The following is a 22,555-nucleotide window of genomic DNA, read 5'->3' on the forward strand; positions in this document are numbered from 1 at the left end:
TTCAATAAGTGGTGCTGGGAAAACTGGACAGGTACATGTAAAAGTATGAAATTAGAACACTCCCTAACACCATACACAAAAATAAACTCAAAATGGATTAAAGACCTAAGTGTAAGGCCAGACACTATCAAACTCTTAGAGGAATACATAGGCAGAACACTCTATGACATAGATCACAGCAAGACCCTTTTTGACCCACCTCCTAGAGAAATGGAAATAAAAACAAAAATAAACAAACGGGACCTAATGAAACTTAAAAGTTTTTGCACAGCAAAAGAAACCATAAACAAGACAAAAAGACCACCCTCAGAATGGGAGAAAATATTTGCAAACGAAGCAACTGACAAAGGATTAATCTCCAAAATATACAAGCAGCTCATGCAGCTCAATATTAAAAAAACAAACAACCCAATCTAAAAATGGGCAGAAGACCTAAACAGACATTTCTCCAAAGAAGATATACAGATTGCCAATAAACACATGAAAGGATGCTCAACATCACTAATCATTAGAGAAATGCAAATCAAAACTACAATGAGGTATCACCTCACACCGGTCAGAATGGCCATCATCAAAAAATCTACAAACAATAAATGCTGGAGAGGGTGTGGAGAAAAGGGAACCTTCTTGCACTGTTGGTGGGAATGTAAATTGATACAGCCACTATGGAGAACTGTATGGAGGTTCCTTAAAATACTAAAAACAGAACTACCATATGACCCAGCAATCCCACTACTGGGCATATACCCTGAGAAAACCATAATTCAAAAAGAGTCATGTACCACAATGTTCACTGCAGCACTGTTTACAATAGCCAGGACATGGAAGCAACCTAAGTGTCCATCGACAGATGAATGGATAAAGAAGATGTGACACATATATACAACGGAATATTACTCAGCCATAAAAAGAAATGAAATTGAGCTATTTGCAGTGAGGTGGATGGACCCAGAGACTGTCATACAGAGTGAAGTAAGTCAGAAAGAGAAAAACATATACTATATGCTAACACATATACATGGAATCTAAAAAAAAAGGTTCTGAAGAACCTAGGGGCAGGACAGGAATAAAGATGCAGATGTAGAGAATGGACTTGAGGACATAGGGAGGGGGAAGGGTAAGCTGGGACGAAGTGAGAGAGTGGCATGGACATATATACACTACCAAATGTAAAACAGATAGCTAGTGGGAAGCAGCCAGCCGCATAGCACAGGGAGATCAGCTCAGTGCTTTGTGTCCACCTAGAGGGGTGGGATAGGGAGGGCGGGAGGGAGACGCAGGAGGGAGGAGAAATGGGGATAAGTGTATATGTATAGCTGATTCACTTTGTTATACAGCAGAAATTAGCACACCACTGTAAAGCAATTATACTCCAATAAAGGTGTTAAGAAAAAAAAAGGCATCTTGGAATCCAATGAGGTATATGTAACGACTTCCACATTACAGAAGAAATTCACCTTCGTAGAAGTTAAATAATGCACCAAAGGTCACTCAGCTAGTAACCGGCAAGCCAGGATTTGAACCATGTCTGCCTGACCCTAAAGCTTAGGTCTACATTTTAAAAACTTAATAGTGTAACAGGGAATGTTCAAAGCCAAGCTGCTCATCTTTCTGACTTGTCTATTCTACTTAAAGATTTTTGGAAAAAACCAGCTACATGGACATATCATGGAGCAGTCTTACAAATGGCACTGACGGGCTTCCCTGCTGGCGCAGTGGTTAAGAATCTGCCTGCCAAGGCAGGGGACACAGGTTCGAGCCCTGGTCCGGGAAGATCCCACAAGTCGTGGAGCAACTAAGCCCGTGTGCCACAACTACTGAGCCTGCGCTCTAGAGCCCGCGAGCCACAACTACTGAAGCCCGTGCACCTAGAGCCTGTGCTCTGCAACAAGAGAAGCCACTGCAATGAGAAGCCCACGCACTGCAACAAAGAGTAGCCCCCACTCACCGCAACTAGCGAAAGCCCGCGCGCAGCGACAAACACCCAACGCAGCCAAAAACAAATAAGTAAAATAAATAAATAAAATAAATAAATTTAAAAAATAAAATAAAATAAATGGTACTGGTATTTTTCATGAGACAGGAAAGAAACTGTACAAGTGTGGCGTGTACACTATATACCCTGAGTACACCCTCAATCTCCTCTGAACAGGGATAAATTTGGTGGGATAAAACTATAATACACGAAGTATCTAACTGAAAAATATTAGGTTTTGCTGTCAGTCTACCTTGTCTTTATCCTTGGATGCCTCTATAGCTGATCGCAGCATCTTCAAGAGCAGGAGGCCAGAGAACTCTTCCTGGAAACTTGGGTCTGGTGTTTCCCTGTCCCACCCAAAGCAGGCAAAACATGTTAAAAGGTAAAGCCCAGTTAAATATAGACATGTACAAATTATATTCACTCAGTGTAACTATAAAAACAGCTCCAAAAATCTGTTCAGATTATACCAAGAACTTACAGTTTATACCTTTTGACCTAGTAGGTCCACATTCTTTTGGATGTAACCAAAAAGAATATCTCAAAATGGAGAGATTTCATGCACGAAAATGTTCAATGCATATAAAAGCCTAAAATAACATGAATGTTCACTTACAGGGTCATGGTGAAATAATCATCACATAGTGATGACTGTGTAATAATACCAATTTATAAAAAGTCAGTAGAAGTCAGGAGAATGCTTATACATGTTATATGTTAGAGTTAAATGACAAAAAGCAAGACACTTGTGTATGAATAAAGCAGTCGCCTCTGGGGAGGGAAACTAGGGGATTAAGGTAGGAGAAAGGCTTTATACTGCATACCCCTTTGTACTGTTTGAATTCTTTTTTCAACCTGTGAATACATTACTTAAAAAAATACAAATACAATATTTAAAAAGTAGGGCAACCATTACTAAGGTTTTGGTTTTATAATAGGGCTCAAAGATATCCTCTTGGGACCTTAGGCTTGGAAGTCACCCAGGAGAAATGAGCTGAGTCACCTACATGTTGACAATCAGAGTGTCTGTCAGGTTGCCTAGGGACCAGGCTGCTTTGGCCCGGACATTAAGAGACTTGTCTTGAAGTGACATCAATATTGCATTTGCTGTGTCTGCAACAAATATGACATCCTGTAAGATAAACAAAACAAAACACTGTAGTCACTTTAGGAGTTCACACTGCTACCTTGAAAATTCTCAAATTTATTTGCAGATAAAGCTGTAAGCCTTTACCACAAATCTTTATTTGGAAATCAAAATTCCTTTACTCAATCTATTTACTCTTCTTCTTCTATATTACAATCTGGACACTCATTAAAATCCCAGGGGAAGGTCTCCCACAATTCTGGTATGTGCCATGCACACCCAAGGAGCCTATAGATTTTGCTCTTGTGAACATCTTATAACTCGGCCTGCGACAACTGTCTATGAATCCTGAGCTTGGCTTGATTTCCTTCTCAGGAAGAGATGTGGACAATGAAACACATGTCCAAAACACATCCTGTTCACTTACACACTTCTCAGAGAGATAAAGGTCACAAGTAAGAGTGAAGGAGAAATTTATTTCCTTCTTAGTAAAAACTCTATTAGCTTTCTAAATTATTAGTATCGTACGGTAATGTCCCATTTCATTTTTTCCAATTATCCACTGATTTAAACATTTACTGTTCGAGGGTCCTGGCCAGTGGACAAAATCGTTAAAAACAAATGAACTACAGGCAGTGGCATATTTTAGTAGCAATTAAGGAAACCAGATTACAAAGCAATTTAATTTCCTTTACTGTCCAACTCAGGAGCTCTATATCCACCAAAGAGAGTAAGAAAATGGACTGTAAAGAGGCACAGTGGAGCTACACGGGCTCACTCTGACCTGTCTGAGACAAGGAAAAAGCACGTAGACCCCAAGGGCCCGAGAGGTCGCAGCTTTCACTAAACGGTTCTTGCTGTCGTTCAGCCCCAGCAGCATGGTGATGCACAGGATCTGCCTGTCACTCTGCAACGAGAAAGGTTGGCCAAGGAAAAGTGCGAATGAAACAGCCATGAGCCAATGCCTTCGACAAGTGACTGTGACACACCTGTGTTGAATCCACATTCAGGAGTTGACCACAACTGAGCCCTTGAGGCTAACTTGGCAGAGAACAAAGGTTCAACTCAGATCCAGTTAACAACTGAGTACCCACTCGGGGCAGGGGTACACACAGCATCGTGATTACATTTAACCTCCACCATCGTGAGTCAGGTCATTTTATTCTCCTACTTTAGTCAAGCTGCCTTCCTTATAAAAACTAATTTACATAAATAAGAATGGATGCAAATGCCATTAAGGATTAAAGGAAGTAGCAGTCTGAACACTATGTGTGTTGGGCACCAAGCTAGGCGTTCTTACATGCTTCACGTTATTACTCACATCATTTACATTTTATAGGTGATAAAACTAATTTTTAGAGAAGTTAAGATAACCGAAGAGCTGAGATTTAAACCAGCTAGGATTTAAATCCAAAGAGCTGGGATTTTCTAACTTTTGGATTTGAAATCTTTCTGAAATCTGACTTCAAAGCCTCTGCTACTTTCACTTCTCTCCCCCCGCCTTCTAAGCACAGGGAGTAAAAGCTCCTCTGAGACATTAAGACGTCAGTGCTGCTCCCCACTGCCCTCACCCTACACTCAAGTAGAACATGCACCTTTTCCTCAGAGATAATGTTGAATACTGGTGCAAAATGAAAAACAGTCAAAATCAAACTCAAGCTCTCATGCTCAGCGTCACAAATTAAAGATGATAAAACACCGCTAAGGTTACCAGCAGATTGCTGAAGGCTTCCGGCAAGATGGAAGACAGGGCATCACAGGCGCTCGCCTGCAGAGTCGGATGCTCTGAATTCTGCAGGGCTCTGGGTAAAGGACCGTTCAGCATCACAGTCCAGAACATCACCACCTGGAACAGAGGCACGGTTACAACTGCAGCCCAAGAGACAACAGTGGGACCAGCTCGACGCTAAGACCACCACGAGTAACCACAGTGATGAAAAGTTTTTCCTTAAAGTAGTAGCTTACTGTAAATACTTTTACTAGTACTTCTTCCACAGCAATGAAAGGAACTTTAGAAAACAACTAATTAAAAGCTTCCATTTCATCCATTAGGAAACTACAGTCTGCTACAGTAAGGCAGCAATAGTGATGATAATAATGGGGAGGAAGATGAGGATGAGGATAGCAATAACAGCAGCAGTAGCTGTTTTTCAGAGAGCTTCCCACACGCCAGGCATTGTTCTAAGTGTTTTACACATATCAACTCATTTTAATCTTCAGACCAACTAAATGAAGAATATATCCTTATCTCCATTTTCACACCAGGAAACTGGGGCAGAGAGAGATAACGTTAGTGGGCAGCAGAGCTGGTCGAGAATCAGATCAAATGACACCCAGCCAGGGCTTCCCTGGTGGTGCAGTGGTTGAGAATCCACCTGCCAATGCAGGGGACACGGGTTCGAGCCCTGGTCCCGGAAGATCCCACATGCTGCGGAGCAGCTGGGCCCGTGAGCCACAATTGCTGAGCCTGCGCGCCTGGAGCCTGTGCTCTGCAACAGGAGAGGCCGCGATGGTGAGAGGCCCGCGCACTGCGATGAAGAGTGGCCCCCACTTGCCACAACTGGAGAAAGCCCTCGCACAGAAACGAAGACCCAACACAGCCATAAGTAAATAAATAAATAAAATTTAAAAGAGATAAGCAAAACATTCTCTCTATAAATTTGATCTTTAAAAAAAAAAAAAATCTAATTTGTTTAAAAAAAAAAAAATGACACCCAGCCAGGGCTCTTTCAAACCTCAAGGGCACAAGGGTCGGGGGCCCAGAGCAGCCCAGAGGCCATGTGCCCGAGTACAAGAAGCATGGGATCCAGAGGAGGAGCTGGGGTGGAGTTAGCCCTTCAGCTTCTGCTTCCTGTCTCTGCAGCCTCAGGCAAGTCACTGAACCGGTCTAAGCTTTGGTTCCTCTTCAGTAAAACAGGACAAAGAGATTACTTGGCAGAGTTTGTGTGATAATAAAATGTAAGACTGTGTGTAAAGTCCCTAGGACAGTGCCGGGTGCACAGTGGAGATTCTTAAATTGAACAACAGGCTCTGTTTTCAGCACTTTGAAGAATTTTCTCACTTCAATGCCCCTCAAGGTAGGCATCTGCAGAGTACCTTTAACAGTCTCCTTTCCATGCTTTATAAAAACCCTGGGATTTCATGCCCCATGTGCAAATCTGTCTGGGGTTTTGGTGTCTCCATTTCCTGCCCCATGGACTTAGTCCTCAGTTTTGCCATGCACTCACACACCAATTCTTTCACCCCACAATCCTAGCTCCTGGACACCCAATCTGGGTCCTCCTGCCCCAAACCAGAAGAATGTGGACAGGTGTGGTTGCCAGCCTCCAACATGGCCCACAATGAATCTCACCTCCTAATGTTCAGAAGGCCATCCCCTCCCACACTGACTAAGGCTGACCTGTGTAACTAATGGGGGTATTGTGGGAATGACAGTGCAGAACTTCCGAAACTAGGTTATAAAAATCCTACAGCTCTGTTTTGCTCACTCTCAATTCATTTGCTAGAAGGGAGACCGGCTGCCTTGTCAGGAGAACACTCGCGCAGCCCTCTGGAGAGGTCCTCATGGGAAGGAACTGAGTGAGATCTGCCATCAGCCAGCGCTAACTTGCAAGGTATGCGAGTGATCGGGCCACCTTGGAAGGAGCTCCTCCAACGCCCATCAAATTTGGCTGACTGCAGTCCCTGCCAGCATCCTGGCTACAGCCTCATGAGACCTGAGCCAGAACCATCAGGTAAGCTGCCCTCAATTCCTGGTCCACAGAAACTATGTGAGAGAATAAATGTAGGATATGGTTTTAAGCTGCAAAGTGTTTAGGATAATTTATCACTCAACAGATTAGTAATACAGAAAGTATATCCCTTTTTTACATATGAAACAACACTTAAGTGCGAACAGTTAAGAGTCTTACTCAAAGTCACTTGGAACAAGGGGAGAAGTCTGGATTAAACCCAGGTCTGTCTGATAGCAAAGCGCAACTCAACTCCCTGCAAACAGTGACATTTCAGTTTTAGTGGCAGTCTAGGGAAGTGACTAGAGCTAGACATTCTTTTTTTGAAATTTATTTATTTTTGGCTGCATCGCGTCTTCATTGCTGCGCACGGGCTTTCTCTAGTTGTGGCGAGCGAGGGTGTCTCGTGGTGGCTTCTCTTGTTGCGGAGCACGGGCTCTAGGCGCGCGGGCTTCAGTAGTTGTGGTGCACGGGCTTAGTTGCTCCGCGGCATGTGGGATCTTCCCGGACCAGGGCTCGAACCCGTGTCCTCTGCATTAGCAGGCGGATTCTTAACCATTGCGCCACCAGGGAAGCCCGAGCTAGACATTCTTAATTCTAGCATTCCATCTAGGGTGATGGAAATTGTGAAAAGAAAAAGAATAGGCAGGATGAGGAGGGCAGAGGGAGAAAACATCCCTAACGTTGAGTTGATTTGGTTTTTGGCTCTAAGTAGAAGGTTTTTTTTGTGGGCTCACATGTTCCTCCTCCAAAGAATAACTGGCACAGTGTGGGGCAACACACACAAGCTTAGACCACAGAACTGAATGGGAATAAGGGGGAGGGGCCTGGCAGGGAGGGGCTAAGGGAATTAAGACTCACTGAGCATCTACTATTTGCCAGAGTCTTCACACCTCATTCAATCTTCCAAAAGTCCAGTGAGTTAAGGATTTTTACTCCTCTTTACAACAAGGAAACTATGTTCATAGCCACATATTCATTAAGTGGTTTAATCCCATGCCTTCTGATTCCAAATCTTGGGCTCTTCCCACCATTCTAGTCTGTCTCTTGGGCACACTGTGTAACCAAACTAGGTTTTGTGGGGAAAAAAAACTCCCCAAAAACTGGTTCTTCCATTGCTGGCTGTATGTTACACATAATCTTACCACACACTGAACAGCAAATAAACTGAAATGCAAATAAAACCTATTCATCCTAGATTATAAACCATAATTTCTGATATTGGAAAAAACCATACTCTATACCACTTTATCACTAAGCCTCAAAATAAAACTGACTGAAGCACTAAGAAAAGAGAAAACCATGAATATACATTTACTTACCAAGGTGACTGGCACTCTCTGATCAGGTGCTATGGAAGAATCTGGTTTATATTGTTGTATTAAGCCTGTACCCAGTTCTTCCAGAAGCTGCCAAGATAAAAGAAATAGATTATCAGAGATGAGTATTAGAACCATGGAGGTAAAAAGCCACTTCAGTTTGGAGATTACCTCAAATCAAGGGGAAAAGTAATTTCCAACTGATTTTCTTTCTTTTCTCAGTAACTCCTATCTCAGAGGCATTCTTTCCAGGAGCAAAATCACCAAGTATATATTGTTAATTTACTACCAAATCAACTCTTTGGGTTTACATGTAGAGCTGAAAATAGAGGAAGGTACTGATATCACTTCCCTACCTGAAGCTTCCTAAAGAAACTCAGAATTGATGGACATGCAGCAGAGGGAAGAACATAGAAGGAAGAGAAGAAAGAAGCACACAGTTTTTTTTTTCTTCTTTAAAACTGGGGTATAGCTGCTGTACAATGTTGTGTCAGTTTCCACTGTACAACCAAGCAAATCATCTATATGTCTACCTATATCCCCTCCTGGATACACCTCCCACCGCCCCCATCCACCCATCTAGGTCACCACAGAGCACCAACCTGTGCTCCCTGAAGCACAGGGCTTTTAGTGAAAATTACCTTTGCTCCATGAAGCTGGACAGACGGATCTGCCTCCCCCAGGCACTTGCAAATCACCTCTCCAAGCTCCATCAAGTAGACCTGAGTCATTGAAAAGTAGCCCCTTGCCAGATGAGCCAACACCTGCAAAGAAAACAGGGGATTAACCCCAAGACCTGAATGCAGGACTGCAATATCCAGAAGTATTTCAATATTTCAGAAATCACTCACATTCAACAAGGGGCTGAAATCTGATGTTAATGAAATGAAGAACAACCATAATCTTCAATTAAGTATATCATAAAATTTTATGGTGCTTTATAATTTACAAAATGTGTTTCATTTAGATTATCAATATTATCACACTTAAGCCTGGGAACAATTTATCTACTGGTAGGTATTTATTGAGTATTTCAGCTGAAGAAACTAAGACTGAAAAAGTTAAAGGTTAAAGAGGTTAAAGGACATGTTCAATATTAACCAGATAATTAGCAGACCCTAGCACCAAAAAACAAATTCTTTAGGGTGTACAGAAAAAACAAATACTTTAATATTTTAAAAATATTACAGAAAAACAAATACTTTAATCTAGGGTGGTTTTCTTCCTTTGAAGGAGCAAATACTTTGTTGTCTCTAAGCAGATGTAAGACCAAAGAGAAGTTTATAGAATATTAAACATTTATTTAACTTTCAGACGCAGAAATCAAAGATTAACTCTACAAATTCTTTCAGAATTATTATATAATCTATTATACGGACCTGCCATATAATACATGAGGTGACTAAAATGGCTTGCAACAAAAGGGGACGAATGTGATATTTTACAACCAATCCCCCCACCCTACCCCCCCAAAACAAAACAACAAACAAAGCATTCACACCTGAAGTGTGAATTCACACACAACTCCCACTAACACCAATGACACACGGCTTGGTTTGACCTTATTTTCACAGACTTACTCCTCAGGAAGTAATCACCCCATGAAGAAAGGATGATTACTTCCATTTCAGAGATGAGGAAATGGAACCTCCTACCTGTAAGGCCTCCAGTCGCAAGGGGAAGGGCTCATAGGTGCTTCCTCCTGTGGAGCCAGCATCGCTACCTGAACAGGCATCTTCCTTGGGCAGAACAACAATGGAAATGCAAAGTCGAATGAGCCAGCAGGGCTCTGAAGACACCTTTGGCGAGCTAACTGCGGCTTCTTCCAGAAAGGGTCCTGAAGGGGCTTTCTTCCACCAATCAGGAGGACTGACGTGAGGAGTGGCTGAATTGCTATTGCTGAGTCCAGAAGAACAGGGCTGTTGTAAAAGTAGCTGGACTTCAGGTAAAGGTGCGTGAGTGGACACTATGGCCCCCAATAGTGTGAGACTTGACACACGAACGTTAACATCTGTCAAAGGAATCGAAAAGAACCTATCACCACAGGAACAGCTACCATAAGGATCGTAACTATCCCTGCAGGCAATTAAGAATTATGGCTTCTTTGTTTAACCTGAATCTAATTAAACCTCTAGACCTAACTTCCAGTTTATGGGACAGAAGTGTAAGTTAACACTGTAAAGAAAATACCCAACAAATTGAGAGTATACGACATACTATAAGACAACTGGCTTGGACCCTTCCAAAATCAGTATCATAAAAGAAAGAAAAAGGGCCACAGACTCCTCTAGAGTCAAAAAGACTAAAGTGAGGAGGCAGGACAAGATGGCACAGTAGGAAGACGCTGGGCTGTCTCCTCCCAAGGACAGGAAAATTACAACTGCATAGAGAGCAACTATCTCTGAGAATGACTGAAAGACTAGCAGAGAAGATTCTCCATAACTAGGGATAAAAGGAAAAAAAAAGCCACACTGAGACAAGTAGGAGGGGCAGAGACACGGTCTGGCAGGGACCTACACCCCCAGTGCTGTGGACCACAGGCAGGAGGGATTTCACAGCCTCAGAGGTCGGCTCTGAACCCCACATTGGGCTCCCCAGCCCAGGGGACATGCATCAGGAAGATGAACCTCCATAATGCCTGGCTTTGGAAACCAGCAGGGCTTACATCCAAGAGAGAGCCAGAGGGCTGCAGAGAATTGAGAATCCACTCTAAAAGGCTGTACACAAAAACTCACTCACTCCAGGTCCTGGCACACAGACAGCAGTTTGAAAAGTGCCTGATCATATGTGAAGGAGATTCATTGACTAATATTAAGGCGTGTCACCAAAAGGTACTGAGGAGCTGGCGAGTGCCACTTAAAAATTTTTTTTTCTTTGTCTCCCTCTCTACCTAGGTGGCCAGGCACTGGCAGGCACCAGTTGTTTTTGTTTTTGTTTTTGCCTGAGCCACACAGCTTGCAGGATCTCAGTTCCCTGACCAGGGATCCAACCCAGGCCACAGCAGTGAAAGCACTGAGTCCTAACCACTGGACTGCCAGGGAATACCCAGGCGGTCACCAGTTCTGACTCTCTCCATCTAATTTACTAGCATCACTCAACCTGCCCTGGGTTCACCTGCGGATTCGACCCAGCTAGTGCTAATCTAATGCAGTCCCCAATTACAGCCAGCTGCACTGGGAACCAACCCTACTCCCTAGCACACCTGCAGAAAGCATGGCCCAGCCACAGCAAAAGGGCACATGCAACCCACACAGGAGACACTCCTGGAGCACCTAGCTCTGGTGACCAGGGGGGACCATACTACTGGGCCTCACAGGACACCTTCTATACTTAGCCACTCTATCAAGAACAAGAAATGTAGATGATCTACCTAATACATAGAAACAAACAGAGGGTTAGGCAAAATGAGGAGACAAAGAAATATGTCCCAAATGATAGAACAGGACAAAACCTCAGAAAAAGAACTAAATGAAATGGAGACAATCAATCTTCCAGATAAAGCATTCAAACTAAGGATCATAAAAATGCTCTCTGAACTCAGGAGAAGAATGGAAGGACACAGTGAGAACTTCTACAAAGAGACAGAAAATATAAAAAAGAACCAATCAGAGCTGAATAAAATAACAAAAATGAGAAATACACTAGAGGAAACCAAATGCAGATTAGATGATACAGAAGAACAGATCAGCAATCTGGAAGACAGGCTAATGAAAATCATCCAAATGGAAAAGCAAAAAGAAAAAAGAAACAAGAAAAATAAGGATAGTTTAAGGGACCTCTGTGACAACATAAAGTGTACTAACATTCACATTATAGGGGTCCCAGAAGGAGAAGAGAGAGGGACAGGGACAGAAAATCTCTTTGAAGACATAATGGCTGAAAACTTTCCAAACCTGGCAAAGGAAACACACATCCAAGTCCAGGAATCACAAAAAGTCCCAAACAAGATGAACCCCAAAAGACCCACACCAAGACACATTATAATTAAAGTCAAAAGTTAAATAGAGGGCTTCCCTGGTGGCACAGTGGTTAAGAATCCACCTGCCAATGCAAGGGACACGGGTTTGAGCCCTGGCCCAGGTAGATCCCACATGCCGCAGAGCAACTAAGCTCGTGTACCACAACTACTGAGCCTGTGCTCTAGAGGCCACAAGCCACAACTACTGAGCCCATGTGCCACAACCACTGAAGCCTGCGTGCCTAAAGCCCGTGCTCTGCAACAAGAGAAGCCACCGCAATGAGAAGCCTGTGCGCCGCAACGAAGAGTAGCCCCCACTCACTGCAACTAGAGAAAGCCCGCGCACAGCAACAAAGACCCAACACAGCCAAAACTAAATAACTAAATAACTAAATAAATAAATAAATTTACTTTAAAAAAAAAGTTAAATAGAGAATCTTAAAAGCAGCAAGAGAAAAACAACTAGTTACATATGGAGGAGCCCCAGAAGATGATCAGCTGACTTTTCAGCAGAAACTTTACATACCAGAAGGGAGTGGCACAAGATATTCAAAGTACTGAAAGGAAGAAAAACCCTTACAACCAAGAATATTCCCTCTGGCAAGGCTCTCATTCAGAATTGAAGGAGAGATAAAGAGTTTCCCAGACAAGCAAAAACTAAAGGAGTTCATCACCACTAAACTGACCTAACAAGAAATGTTAAAGGGACGTCTTTAAACAAAAAACACAAAATTATAAGTAGAAATATAAAAATTATGAAAGAAAAAAAATCTCACTATAAAGGCAAACATATAGTAAAAGTAGTGGATCAACCACCTATATAGGTACTATGAAGGTTAAAAGACAAAACTAGTAAAATCTTATATATCTACAATAATTAGTTAAGAGATACACAAAACAGAAAGATGTTAAAGATGACATCAAAAACATAAAACATGGGGGTAGGGAGTAAATATGTAGTGCTTTTAGAATGTGCTCAAACTTAAGCGACCATTAACTTAAAATAGACTGCTGTATACCAGGTTGTTATATAATAACCTCATGGTAACCACAAATCATAAAACAATACTAGATAAACTCAAAAAACAAGGAGAAAGGAATACAGTAAGTCCCCTACATGTGAACCTTCAAGTTGTGAACTTTCAAAGATGCAAACATGCGTTCCATCAATGTCAGGCGTGAGTAAAATAGCAGCTTGCCCTCCATCTCCTAGCTGACGATCCTTCAGCTCTACCATCTCCCACCTCCACTCCCTCCTCCAGTCAGTAACTCTTCTTGCCTGTTCACTCGATGCCAGCCCCTGTAGGCCAGCCATTATACTGCACTACTGTACTTTTCAAAGTACTGTAAGATTAAAAATGTTTCATTTTTTGTGTTTGTTTTTTATGTATTATTTGTGTATTAATATTATAAACCTATTACAGTACAATACTATATAGACAATTGTGTTAGTTGTGTACCTAGGCTAACTGTTTGACTTATGATCAAATTGGACTTACGAACGTGTTCTCAGAACGGAACTCGTTCGTATGTAGGGGACTTACTGTACAAACATAACACTCAAGAAAGTCATTAAATCACAAGAGAGCAAGAGAAGAGGAAAGGAACAGAGAAAAACAACAAAAATAACCAGAAAACAATTAACAAAAAGGCAGTAAGTACATAACCATCAAAAGTTACTTTAAATGAAAATGGACTAAATGCTCCAATCAAAAGACATAAGGTGGCTGAATGGATAAAAAAGCAAGACCCATATATATGCTACCTACAAGAGACTCACTTCAGATCTAAAGACGCACAGAAATTGAAAGTGAGAGGATGGAAAAAGATATTACATGCAAATGCAAATGAAAAGAAAGCTGGGGTAGTAATATTTATATCAGACAAAACAGACTTCACATGTACCACAATGTTCACTGCGGCACTATTTACAACAGCCAGGACATGGAAGCAACCTAAGTGTTCATCAACAGATGAATGGATAAAGAAGATGTGGCACATATATACAATGGAATATTACTCAGCCATAAAAAGAAATGAAATTGAGTTATTTGTAGTGAGGTGGATGGACCTAGAGTCTGTCATACAGAGTGAAGGAAGGCAGAAAGAGAAGAACAAATACTGCATGCTAACACATATATATGGAATTTAAAAAAAAAAAAAGGTTCTAATGAACCTAGGGGCAGGACAGGAATAAAGATGCAGACGTAGAGAGGACATGGGGAGGGGGAAGGGTAAGCTGGGACGAAGTGAGAGAGGAGCACTGACATATATACACTACCAAATGTAAAATAGATAGCTAGTGAGAAGCAGCTGCATAGCACAGGGAGATCAGCTCGGTGCTTTGTGACCACCTAGAGGGGTGGGATAGGGAGGGTAGGAGGGAGACGCAAGAGGGAGGGGATACGGGGATATATGTATACATATAGCTGATTCACTTTGTTATACAGCAGAAACTAACACACCATTGTAAAGCAATCATACTCCAATAAAGATGTTAAAAAAAAAGACTTTAAATCAAAGACTGTAACAAAAGACAAAAAAGTGCATTACATAATGATAAAGAGATCAATCCAACAAGAAGATTTAACACTTGTAAATGTATGTGTACCCCACATAGGAACAGCTAAATACATAAAGCAAATATTAACAGACATGAGGAGATACTGACAGTAATATAGTAATAGTAAGGACTTTAACACCCCACTTATATCAATGGATAGATCATCCAGACAGAAGGAAACAATGTGTTTAAGGAAACACTGGCCTTAAATGACACATTATACTACCCTGACTTAATAGATATACAGAGAGAGAACATTCCACCCAAAACCAGCAGGATACACATTCTTTTCAAGTGCACGTGGAACATTCTCCAGGATAGATCACATATTAGGCCACAAAACAAGTCTCGATAAATTTAAGAAGACTAAAATCATATCAAGCTTCTTTTCAGACCAAAATCCTATGAGACTAGAAATCAACTATAAGAGAAAAAACTGGACAAAACACAAACAAGTGGAGTCTAAACAACATGCTACTAAACAACCAATAGGTCACTGAAAAAAATCAAAGAGGAAATAAAAAAATACATTGAGACAAATGAAAATGGAAACACAGTGTTTCAAAATCTATAGGTCACAACAAAGGCAGTTCTTAGAGGGAAGTTTGTAGCAATACGGCCTACTTCAGGAAACAAGAAAAACCTCAAATAAACAATCTAACCTCATACCTAAAGGAAGCTAAAAAAAGAAAAACAAAACTCATAGGGGAAAATAAGGATCAGAGTGGAAATAGATACGAAAAAAAAAAAAAAAGAAAGAAAAAGAAAAGATCAATGAAACTAAAAGTTGGTTCTCTGAAAAGATAAACAGAATTGATAAATCTTCAGCCAGACTCATCAAGAAAAATAGAGAGGGCCCAAATCAATAAAATCAGAAATGAAAGAGGAGATACAACCAACACCACAGAAATATAAAAGATCATAAGAGATTACTATAAACAGTTATATGCCAACAAATTGGACAACCTAGAAGAAATGGATAAATTTCTAAAAACATACCATCTTTCCAAGACTGAATCAGAAAGAAAAAGAAAATCTGAACAGACCAATTACTAGTAATGAAATTAAATCAGTAATCAAAAAAACTCCCCCATAACAAAAGTCCAGGACCAGATGGCTTCACAGATGAAGTCTACCAAACATTTAAAGAATACTTAGTATCAATTGTTCTCACACTATTCCAAAAAACTGAGAATTCAATTTCCAAATTCATTCTACCAGGCCAGCATTACCCTGACAGCAAAACCAGACAAAGACACTACAAAGAAAGAAAATTACAGGCCAATATCCCCGATGAACACAGATGCAAAAATCCTCAACAAAATATTAGCAAACCAAAGTCAGCAATACATTAAAAGGATCACACATCGTGATCAAGTGGGATTTACCTCAGGGATGCAAGGATGGTTCAGTATCTGCAGATCAATCAACCTGATACACTACATTAACAATATGAAGAGTAAAAATCATATATCATCTCAATAGATGCAGAAAAAGCTTTTGACAAAATTCAACATCCCTTTATGCTAAAACCTCTCAACAAAGTGGATATAGAGGGAACATACCTCAACATAATAAAGGCCATATATGACAAACCCACAGCTAACATACTCAACAGTGAAAAGCTGAAAGCATTTCCTCTAAGGTCAGGAACAAGACAAGGATGCCCACTCTTGCCACTTCTATTCAATGTAGTATTGGTAGTCCTAGACACAGCAATCAGACTAGAAAAAGAAATAAAAGGCATCCAAATTGGAAAGGAAGAAGTAAAACTGTCACTGATGACATGATACTATATATAGAAAACCCTAAAGACTCCACCAAAAAACTATTAGAACTAATAAATGAATTCAGTAAAGTTGCATAAAATTAATATACAGAAATCTGTTGCATTTCTATTCACTAATAACAATCCATCAGAGAAAGAAATTAAGAAAACAATGCCATTCACAATTGCATCAAAAAAATAAAATACCTAAGAATAAATTTAGCCAAGAAGGTGAAAGACCTGTATTCTGAAAACTATAAGACATTGATGAAAGAAATTGAAGACAACACAAATAAATGGAAAGATACATATACCATGCTTATGGACTGGAAGAATCAATATTGTTAAAATGTCCTTACTACCCAAAGCAATCTACAGGTTCAATGCATTCACCATCAAAATACCCATGGCATTTTTCACAGAACTAGAACCAGTAATCCTGAAACTTGTAGGGAACCACCAAAGACCCCCAAATAGCCAAAGCAATCTTGAGAAAAAAGAACAAAGCTGGAGATATCACATGCCCCTGATTTCAAACTATGCTACAACACTGCAGTAATCAAAACAGAATAGAGAGCTCAGAAATAAACCCACACTTATATGGTCAATTTATCTAGGACAATGGCGGCAAAAATATGCAATGGAGAAAAGACAGCGTCTTCAATAAATGGTGTTGGGAAACCTGGATAGCTACATGCAAAGGAGTGAAACTGGACCATTTTCTTGTATCATATACAAAAACAAATTAAAAATGGGTTTAAGACTTAAATGTAAGACCTGAAACCATAAAACACCTAGAAGAAAACATAGGTAGTACACTCTTTGATGTCAGTCTTAGCAGTATTTTTTGGATTTGTCTCCTCAGGCAAGGGAAACAAAAGCAAAAATAAGTAAGTGGGATTACATCAAACTAATAAGCTTTTACGCAGTGGAAGAAATCTTTAATACAATGAAAAGGCAACCTACTGAATGGGAGAAGATATTTGCCAATGATATATCCATGTGTGTGTGTGTGTTTATATATATATATATTTCTTAAAAAGGAAATCATACAACTCTGTAACAAAAAAAACCAATCCCATTAAAAAATGGTCAGAGAGCCTGAACAGCCCTTTCTCCAAAGAAGACATACAAATGGCCAAGAAAAACATGAGAAGATGCTCAACATTACTAATCACCACTAATCATCAGGGAAATCAAAAGCACAATGAGATATCAGCTCACATCTGTCATAATGGCTATCATCAAAAAGACAAGAAACAAGTGTTGGCAAGGATGTGAAGAAAAGGGAACCCTCGTGTACTGTTGGCAGGAATGTAAATTGGTGTAGCCACCATGGAAAACAGTATGGAGGTGCCTCAAAAATTAAAAACAGAACTACCATACGATCTAGCAATTCCACTTCTGGGTATTCACTCAAAGAAAACAAAAACATTGATTTGATATATGCACCCCAATGTTCACTGCAGCATTATTTACAATAGTCAAGATATGGAAACAACCTAAATGCCCAACCTAAGTGGATAAAAAAGATGTGGCACATGTATACAATGGAATATTACTCAGCCATTAAAAAAAAAAAAGAAGGACTTCCCTGGTGGTGCAGTGGTTAAGAATCCGCCTGCCAATGCAGGGGTCATGGGTTCAAGCCCTGGTCCGGGAAGATCCCACATGTCGCAGAGCAACTAAGCCTGTGCGCCACAACTACTGAGCCTGTGCTCTAGAGCCCGTGAGCCACAACTACTGAGCCCATGTGCCACAATTACTGAAGCCATGGGCCTAGAGCCTGTGCTCCACAACAAGAGAAGCCACTGCAATGAGAAGCCAGGGCGCCGCAACTAGAGAAAGCCCGCACGCAGCAATGAAGACCCAATGCAGCCAAAAATAAATAAATAAATAAATAAATTTAAAAAAAAAAGAAATCTTGCCATTTGCAACAACATGGATGGAACTAGAGGGTATTATGCTAAGTTAAATAAGTCAGACAGAGACAAATACTGCATAATCTCACTTATATGTGAAATCTAAAAAACAAAACAAATGAACAAACGAAACAGAAACAGACTTACAGACAGAGCAAATTGGTGGTTGCCAGAGGAGGTTAGGGGATGCATGAAATAGGTGAAAGGGATTAAGAGGTTACAAACTTCCAGTTATAAAATAATTAAGTCACAGGGATATAATATACAACATAAGGAATATAGTCAATAATACTGTAATAATTTTGTATTGTGAGAGATGGCTAGCTACTAGACTTATCGTGGTGATCACTTGTGATGTATTTAAATGTTGAATCATTATGTTCACCTGAACATAATGCCAACTATACTTCAAGTAAAAAAAAAGTTAAAAAGGCTTAAGTGACATAAAAACTAAATATAGGGCTTCCCTGGTGGCGCAGTGGTTGAGAGTCTGCCTGCTGATGCAGGGGACACGGGTTCGAGCCCTGGTCTGGGAAGATCCCACATGCTGCGGAGCAACTAGGCCTGTGAGCCACAACTACTGAGCCTGCACTCCGCAACAAGAGAGGCCGCGATAATGAGAGGCCAGCGCACCGCGATGAAGAGTGGCCCCCGCTTGCCGCAACTACAGAAAGCCCTCGCACAGAAACGGAGACCCAACACAGCCAAAAAATAAATAAATAAATAAATAAATAAAGGAGTTCCTTTAAAAAAAAAGCCTTCCATTGAAGAGCTCCTCGGAGCACCTCTTATCTACTAGATGAGATGCTGCCCCATTCGTGAAACGTTCAACAAAGTCAATTAGGTCTTCAAATCTACTCGGTTGAATTTAAAAAAAAAAAAACAACAAAAAAAACTAAATATAATGCATGAACCCTGAATGAACCCAGGTTTTTTAAAAAAAAGCTATAAAAGAATTTTGGGGACACATGAGGAAATCTGAATGTGGACTAGACATTATACTATGGAATCAATGTAATTTTCTTAGGTGTGAGAATGGTATTGTGTTTTTTAGGAGATTGTCTTTATTTTGGGGAGATACATACTGTGGTATTTAGGGTGAAATATGTCTATAATTTACCTTCAAATGGTTCAAGGGAAAAAAGTCTATATAAATATGTACACATAGACCAAAATATGCATATAAACACACACACGTACACATATACACACTGATACATATATGTAGAGAGAGAGAGAAAACAAATATGACAGTGTTAACAACTGTTAAGTCTAGGTAGAGGTAACAGGTGCTCACTGTACAATAGTAAAAATTTTCTGTGGGTTTGAACATTTTAATAATAAAAGGTTGCTGGAGGACCAAGTCAGATACTTGAAAAGGACCTTTGAGACATGGTCCACTCCCCTCAGTCTGCAGATGAAGAAAAGCTAGTGCAGTGGAATGAGCAGGGGACTGAGCCAGAAGACTTGGGTTGTCTTAATCTTACTTCTGCAACTAACGTCATAAGCAATCTTAAGGCAAGATTTACCTTCCTGGGTCCCCTTTTACACATTGGTGAAAGGGATGAATTGGACTTTGTTTACATATCATTAGCTCATTTAAGCCTCATAAAAATCTTATGAGGTAGGCATAGATCTTCCTGTTAGGAGGAAATTAGGGTTCAGAGAAGGGCATGGCTATGCGATGGCAAAAATGGGAGTGAGCTGCAGACTGACACTGGGTCCAGAACATCTCCCACGATGCCACAAAAACATCCGTGCCTCCTTCAAGTTCTACAATTCTGACTAAGAACTCAACAAAATGTGGTCTGATCCCAAAGCTTGCAAACAAAAGAAAAACAAATCTTCTAAAGGCAACACATATATATTATATGTGAGAGTAAGTCAGGAAATAAGAAATAAGACTGTAGTTAGTGGAGATTTGAGGTTCTGAAATTTTATCTGAACTCGAGGAGATAATGTTAAAGAAGTTAGGTTTTATATTCCACTTCTTCTTTCCAAAATGAGGATAATGCCTGTCTATCTGACTGTCCATCCATCCTCTACTTATATCTAAAGGATATGAACTATTACATACTAGAGTGGGACCCCCTGGGATTTTGCTCAATCTCAATTCTAAAGGGATACTCTGGTCACTGCACTGATGCATTGAAGAGGCATTAAACTTTACAGTTAATTCTCCAGGTCACTTCTTTCCAGTGGTGTCCACTGAGGCTTTAGCGGTCAAAAGTGGGGTTCTAGCAATAGTTGATTCCCCCTAAAATTTGAGGAGAATAAGCAGAGATATCTTAGAGCTATAACAATGCCCTATTTTTTTAAACTAATAATCTAGATCTGATTGATATAAAGAAGCAATCAGTTTCAAACTACCACCAACCTTTGTGGCGGATATAAGGCTTTATCTGGTTCCAGACTTTGGTCAGCAGGCTGAGTTTCAGACGGTTATAAGGTGAATTTGATACTAAGTTTGCAAGGCACTGCAAAACACAAAGAAGAGCTCATCAGTGGGCCTGATATAGTCACAGCATAGAGACAAAATTTTAGAGCCTTTAATTTAGAAAGTCTTTATACTTATTTAAAAATCAGTCCTTTTTTTTTTTCAGGGGGAATAGCACTTGTACTCTCATTGGTACAATTTAATACTAAAGATAAAGCAGTATTTTTAGTAAATCATTTATTTGGACATACAGAGATTATAGGTATGATCAGACAAGTAGGAACAGACTTCCAAACAGGATATCTTTAATAAAATTACTACTTAGTTATATTCTTAAGTCAATTCACTTTTGGGCAATATAAACATTATGCAAAAAGAGAGAAACTGCCTCTATAACTCACCGATAACTTGGCACATTTACCTTAATTATCTGAGTAAGGGTCTGTGAGGATGATTCAGCCACCAAAGCTAACAAAAGACATCTGTGCAACTCTTTAATGCTAGAAGCGATCATTACAGAAAAGGGAGTGAAAGCCCTTCTGTGGTCACTGGTATCTTCAGCAACAGAAAGAAACTGCTTTGAGCCTTCCAAGATGGCAGATAAAACTTGCAGAGCACAGGCACGCGTCTGAAATTTCAGGATGACGCACATCAGTTAGAAATCAGGACTCGAATCCCCTTCTTCCTATATATGTTTTTCATTTTCAAAGCATTTAGGATCCCTTTAATTAGAGGAATAAAGGCAATGTGATTATCCATCAGGCCCTAAGAGCAGCCGTGAACTAAGCCACCTGCGTGCCGCCCCAACCCCACATTTCAAAAAACCAACAGAGCCTCAAATCACATTGCTGTTAGGGTTTCCTACTGTAAGGAATAAGCCTAGGCTGCCCCACAGTATAAAAACCTGATGTCATAAGCATGAAAATAACTTAAAGATGAGAAGCCTAGTTTATTAAAGCATAAAGCCAAATGAAAAGAGAAAAGCAAACCGCCTGTGGGCAGGAAAAACTACACACATCTAGGGTCTGTTTCATATCAAAGTTCCTGAGGACCTTCTGCTTTACGTTCCAACCTAAAGCATCCATGAGTGCTCAATATAGAGATATTAGAAACTTTGTGCATACTCAGCCTGGCAGGCACCATTAGTGACCCAACTTTCAGAAACATTCTAAGGTACAGAAAATAAAATCTGCAATAAAATCTTTGATACTCAAAGGAATACTATTAAATATAACTTTATGGATAGAAAGGAAAACATGTGCACCTTTATCAATGGACTGCTCTATTTATCACGAATAGTGCCACTGCATTAAGATTTTCTTTATAAGGTTAAAAGATTACTTGTAATTGGTATTCTGATGATTCTGTAGTATTAAAAATCAGAAAAGAAAAAAAGAAAGGAAAAGAAAGCCAATTTAACCAAAATGGAATGTAGGTGATAAATGCAGGACTACTAATATGAAATAATACTGTACCCTCTTTGGCCAGCTAACCCCAAAATGTCAATTAAACCTTTCAGTCAGATATTTAAAAAGCAAGGAATCAACATTATAATTCTAGGATCTAATCTAAGTATTTACTCAATATGAAGCATATCTTGAGTTTGGTGTGAAAAAGGTTTTCCAGAAAATCTTCAACTGTTATCTCCAAATTACCAAGAAATAAATCATTTCTGCATGCTTTTTGTAGAATGGAATCATAAACAAAAAACTAAAGATTTATTGCTTTGAGAACAAATTTGTAGTATAGTAGTATGAGTCTTTGGAATTAAGCATAATCACTTAAGGAAGGC

At 40.1% G+C, this 22,555-nt stretch overlaps 1 protein-coding gene across 3 annotated transcripts in view; it reads right to left on the reverse strand.

Annotated features, from left to right (window-relative positions):
* The window catches only part of HEATR6 (HEAT repeat containing 6), a 60,991-nt gene that overhangs the window by 21,339 nt on the left and 17,097 nt on the right, over positions 1–22,555 (reverse strand). For all 3 annotated transcript variants that reach the window (XM_059907129.1, XM_059907130.1, XM_059907131.1), the window contains exons 10-18: positions 21,185–21,391; positions 20,704–20,803; positions 9,771–10,126; positions 8,757–8,879; positions 8,119–8,205; positions 4,777–4,911; positions 3,850–3,972; positions 2,986–3,110; positions 2,229–2,325 (exon numbers count right to left, since the gene is read on the reverse strand). In XM_059907129.1, coding sequence (XP_059763112.1) covers positions 2,229–2,325; positions 2,986–3,110; positions 3,850–3,972; positions 4,777–4,911; positions 8,119–8,205; positions 8,757–8,879; positions 9,771–10,126; positions 20,704–20,803; positions 21,185–21,391 — 1,353 coding nt within the window. The remainder of the gene's footprint in view (positions 1–2,228; positions 2,326–2,985; positions 3,111–3,849; positions 3,973–4,776; positions 4,912–8,118; positions 8,206–8,756; positions 8,880–9,770; positions 10,127–20,703; positions 20,804–21,184; positions 21,392–22,555) is intronic.

The sequence above is a fragment of the Balaenoptera ricei genome, chromosome 20 (assembly GCF_028023285.1).
Source record: "Balaenoptera ricei isolate mBalRic1 chromosome 20, mBalRic1.hap2, whole genome shotgun sequence".
Classification (NCBI taxonomy): domain Eukaryota; kingdom Metazoa; phylum Chordata; class Mammalia; order Artiodactyla; family Balaenopteridae; genus Balaenoptera; species Balaenoptera ricei.